Below are 5,787 nucleotides of genomic sequence, written 5' to 3'. Positions count from 1 at the left end.
TATGCAAATGTGTGTGTAAGGATGCAAATGTGTAGGTTTGAAAAAGAAAAGTTAAAGTTTGATAATTTGTATATTTGTGTTTAGGTTTTAAAACATTTATATTTAAATTTGACAAATATATATTAGTTAGGAAATACCCTCTTTATATTAAAATCATCATTTAAAACATAACGGACCTAGAAAATACCCGCCAAGATTGAAATCATCATTTAAAACAAAAGGAGCTATGAAAATACCCGCCCGAAATATAAACCATTATGAAGAACATTACGAGCTTAAAAATCGTGTCTGATATTGAATTCATCATTTCAAACATAACGAGCTAAGAAAATACCCAATCGAAATTGAAATCATGATTTAAAACATAACGTTCCGCCCAAAATTTAAAACAATCATTAAGAACATAACAAGCTTAAAAACTGTGCCCGTGTTTGAATTAATCATTTTAAACATAACGAGCTTAGAAATACGCGACCGAAATTGATTTAGAAATTAATTTCGGGTTGTCCCCGTTTATCTTGGGACTGCTTTTTGAATACTTTATCTCATTTAGGATGTGAATGTGTATTACATGATTGTTTGTTTAAGAAGGATTCGGTTATCATTTTCTCTTTGCTCCTCGGGTATATATATCATTACATATATACTTGGGAGCTAAGAGGAAATGCTGCTGAATTTTTCTTAAACAAACAATCATGTAATACACATTCACATATGAGATAAAGTGTTCAAAAAGTGGGTTTAGCAGCCTACCCTTGTCTTGTTAATCCTAAATTAGATTTTCTTTCAGTTGCATAATGCCTATCGATAAAAGTAGGATTGATTCCCCACGTCATTCACCTCACTACAAGCAAGGACTCAAGTCATTTATCGAGATGTGTGAAAAAGTGATAAAAAACCACGATGAAGTTAGATGTCCGTGTACCAAATGTAAAAATTCCGGCTTAAAAACTATGGCAGAAATGAAATACCATTTGGTAATTAACAGTTTTTGGAAGGAATACACGAAGTGGACCTATCACGGGGACACGACCCCAATTGCAGAAGTAAACGATGTTGCGCCACAAGACGGTATGGTAAACGTTATTGAAGACATTAGGGGGGAGCGTATGGAAGAAGATACATACCTTAACCAAGAGAACTCGAATGGAGATAGTAGCGGTGTTGTTGATGATTTTGAAGACCTGGTAAAGGAAGTTGAAACAGAATTATATCCTGGTTGTACCAAGTTTTCTTCTATCGACTTTTTAGCAAAGCTTTTGAATATAAAGGATACGTACCATTTGCAAAATGAAGCAGTAGATCGACTCCTCTCGTTGTTGCGAGAGTTAATGCCAGAAGGCAACAAGATTCCCCATTCGTATTATGTAGCTAAGAAGACATTTAAGAAGATTGGTTTGGCATATGAGATGATAGATGTGTGCACAAATGATTGTGCTCTCTTTTGGAAAGAAAACGAGTCCTTGCAAAATTGTCCCGTTTGTAATGAGAGTCGATGGGTCGATAAAGACACAAAACGCACGAAGGTGGCTCGTAAGGTGTTACGATACTTTCCTTTAACACCTAGACTACGACGTTTGTATTGTTCAAGGCACACAACGAAAGATATGATATGGCATAGTACCGGACGATCGGAAGATGGGGCTATGCGTCATCCAGTTGATGGATCTGCATGGCAAGACTTTGATAAAAGTACCCAAACTTCGCGATGGAGCCACGAAATGTTCGCTTAGGGCTTGCAGCTGACGGTTGTAATCCCTTTAACAACGGTAGTGGATCCTCGACTCATAGCACGTGGCCGGTTAAACTCACCACATATAATCTGCCTCCCTGGCTATGCATGCGAGAGTCCACATTCATGTTGACCTTGTTGATTCCTTGTAACACCCGAAAATATAAATCCTCATATTAGAAAATTCAAAGAGTTAATAAACAAGAATTTACCAACTAGGAACTAAACCTAGTTAAAATTTAGTCTTGAAATAACTCATAATATGGTTAAAACACTTAAACTTAGAGAAAATGGTAATTAAGGGACTAAACTTGTCAAAAATCGAAAGTTGAATTCTAATTGTGACAAAACCAAACCAAACACACCAAAATTGGTGTGTCTGGTCGACAGAAGCAAGAAAGGGGCGACCCCCATCTTCCAAAACCCTAAAAATCCACAATTTCCTTCAATTGGAGGTGCAAATCCTAACCAAAACGAAATCCGAGCTTAGAACTGTGATCCTCATCGCAAGAGGATTAAGAGGTATGTAAAATTTGATGAGAATTCACTACTTGAAATCCTCATGAATTTAAGCAATCTAAAATTTGTTGATGCATGACAGTAATTTAGTTAGATTAATGATGATATAGTGTCTAGGAGTAAAACCTAGACTACTATATGTGGAATTATGCCCAAATTCAGGAAATTCCATGAATCCATGGAAGCTAGGTTATGGGTTTTATATGTTGATGATGAACACTAAGAATTTGAATGTTAATCCTAGTATAAATTTCATTATAGGAGGTAACTCTTGTGATATTGATACTAGGATGTGTGCAAGGATTTCTAATTAGAGAGAAATCCGAGGTTTAAAATTTCAAGTCATGAACTTGAAGATGATGGTAGAAAAATCTGACCCGTTAGGTGTTTGTTGAAATGCCTAAGTGAGGATTTTCATGTTAAAATTGATAGAAACGCAGATTTTGATCATGTCTCATAATTGATGTGAAAATGGTCGTGAAAAGGATTCTAAACAAGTTAAAAACTGGATTTTCTAGGCAAAGAGTCCGGTTCATCTAGCGGACAAGCCGGAGGGAATTCACGAGGAAAAGACGCGCTCTAAAGGTATGAAATTTATCGTTTCATTACATTATATATATATTGTTAACTTTATGCCATTGATTAAAAAGAAAGAAAACATGATGATCGAGAATTTTCATTATGTCATGAATTTGACTATTGCCTTAAACAAGTAATAAACATGAATTCGAACGTCCGTAAGGTGCTTAATCTCAGCACCCAAACGGGTCAAACAAGTTTTGGTAATAAACACGAAGCATGACTCTATTATATAATGCATATATTACATGAGGTGTAAGCCGTGTAGCGAACACCATAACCAAATTTAGAAGCCTTGTTCTTATTATAGGAGTTAAGGTTTGGATTGGATGCATGATAATAGTATAAACAATTAACTAAAAGTCTTGTAATTTAGTGTGTAAGTTAATACCGTAGACATACCCGCTTAAGAAATAGTTGGGTAATATTATAAGCAAAATACAAGTATGGAGAATTAGTCCAGTCGCTTAACAAATTCTGCGAAATTAAGCCGTTTTGATGTATAAAAGAATCAGCAAAAACTGCACTTGAAACAAGCGAGTGATGTGCAGGGCTCACCATAAATTACGGTGGTACCGTAATTTACGGTGGCCTGCAAATCTATTACGGTGGAATCCTACTGATTTACGGTAGGCTCCAAAATGTCCAGAAGCCACCGTAACTTACGGTGTCACCGTAAGTTACGGTGGAGCCCTGTTTGATAAAATTTGTTTTATTCATTTCTAGATCAAGTGTTCGGACCTGATTCGAATACGTAAATTTCCAAGAATGATAATGCTAATGTTTGTTTAAAATGTTAGTTCTCAGGTATCCAAGTAAAGGATGAAGATCAAGCAATCGAGTCGAACCGAACACACATTTTTAGAACGCTTCCGCATTCGATCTTTTGTTCTAGAAACTATGTAAACAAATAGTAGTTACCGTCTTGAATATGGTTTTGTAACAACAATACATGTATGATGTGTCTCGACATGGTTAGGACGTTAAAAAGATTTTGTAAAGTCTAAATATTAGGTATCAAATGCATGTCTTTATGTCCTGATTCTAGTATTATTAAGAGGGTGTTACAAGTTGGTAATCAGAGCCCAAGGTTGCCAATAAGTGTTCGGTTCAAGCTTGATCAAGCATCCGGTAAGAATTATTGTGTAAGTAAATTTTGATAAAATAGAATTAAATCACGAACAAATATGCATGGAAAAAGAGTGTGTAAACACACTCAAACACAAGAAAAGCATGAAACAAGAACAATAGAATCAAGAGTGTGTAAACACACTCAAACACAAGAAAGGCATGAAACAAGAATGATTGAGTCAAGTCACGAACTTGATCAAATTAAAACAAGTAAAACATGTGTTATAAATGAAATGTTTAACAATGTATGTAAACATTTCAGTATCAAAGATGGCGGGCGGAGGTGATAATGATGCGGTGCCAAGAGTCACCGAACAAATGAGAATAGTGATTGCCGAGGAGGTTGGGAAGGCGATCGAAAACAGTTTATCGAACTTCATTGATAAAATCCAAAATACGGTTTTATCAGTAGTAGAAGAGAGAATCAAGAAGTTAGAAGATAATTCGAATCTAGCAAAGGAAAAATCTGGGGAATGAAAGCCTTGTTCATACAAGGAATTCATAGCTTGTAAACCACCTATATATAATGGGGAGGTTGATCCAATCGTGTGTCAACGATGGATAGGTGATATCGAGGGAGTATTCGAGAGAACTCACTGCGATGAGAATGACTACGTAGCTTATGGTACGGGTCAATTAAGAGGTCAAGCGAAAGACTGGTGGGATAATAAAAAGAAGGAGATTGGAAGCGAAGCGGCCAAGGCCATGACATGGGAGGAGTTTAAGACGCCGTTTCTTAAACACCATAGTCCCAAAGCGGTCATAAACAAGATCAAGGAAGAGTTCATGCAACTCAGACACAAGGGTGAATCCATAGACAAGATCACGGGGATGTTTATGGACAAAATGAAGTTCTGTGACGATCTGATAACGAACGAAGAGCAAAAGGTTTATTACTACCATAACATGCTAAGCGCAGAATATAGGGAGTTCATAACCCCTTCAAAGTACGAGACCCTTACCGAGATTGTCAATGCCGCTCGGGAAAGGGAGATTGAGCTGAAAAAGAGTATAGATGTAACACCCCAAAAATAATTAATAGTTAAAATACCATACACTTGAATATAAGTGAATAGGTATTAGTTTATTCTACAATAGACTAATAAGGAAACTATAGGGGCTGAATGTGTAAAGGATGAAACTTGATTTAATAAAAAAAAAATAATAAGCAAAACACCACACACAGATGCTGGGCGTGTGGGTGTGTGCGACCAGAGGAGAAAAAGGAGAACAAACCCTAACTCAAGTTCTTCATCACAAATTCTATCAAATTCAACTAAAAATCAAGACGGATTTAGTGCATGTTTGATGAATTAGAGCCCCTAACATCATCTCTTCATAAGGTATGTTGAGAATTTGGTGTATGATTGTGTATTGAGTTCTTGATGATATTATGATGCACAATTTGAGTAGAAATCTGCTGAAATTGTGATAAAGATAGTGAAATCTACATAATTCTATGCAAAATTTTGATGAATATAAGTAGAACATATGCAATAATTAGGTATTGGTTGAATGCACAAGTATGAACAAATGGGTTTTGATGTGTAAGATCTGAACCCATGAAATCGGGGAGTTTATGACGATGATTGAACTCATAATAATCAGAATTTTGATAGAAAAAGGGGAATATAGATATGTCTACTTGTTAAGTAGGAGTTTGTTGGCTAGAAACTTCAATAACTTGATGGACATGGCTAATTATAAAATATGCACATAAAGTGTTCGATGAAATGCTTGAATGAAATGTTAAGTTTTAAGTAATTCACCGAATGATGTTGATATCAATTTGCGAATAAAATATGAACAAATGTGCATATTGTGAA

At 35.8% G+C, this 5,787-nt stretch overlaps 1 protein-coding gene across 1 annotated transcript; it reads left to right on the top strand.

Moving 5' to 3' along the window:
* The first annotated feature begins 797 nt into the window (after positions 1-797).
* LOC118479521 lies at positions 798-1,733 on the top strand. The gene has a single exon (XM_035974077.1). It carries the CDS (start codon positions 798-800, stop codon positions 1,731-1,733), a length of 936 nt encoding a protein of 311 aa, XP_035829970.1.
* Positions 1,734-5,787: the final 4,054 nt, after the last annotated feature.

The sequence above is a fragment of the Helianthus annuus genome, chromosome 6 (assembly GCF_002127325.2).
Source record: "Helianthus annuus cultivar XRQ/B chromosome 6, HanXRQr2.0-SUNRISE, whole genome shotgun sequence".
NCBI classification, from domain to species: Eukaryota; Viridiplantae; Streptophyta; class Magnoliopsida; order Asterales; family Asteraceae; genus Helianthus; species Helianthus annuus.
This window is presented reverse-complemented; position numbering and strand designations above follow the sequence as displayed.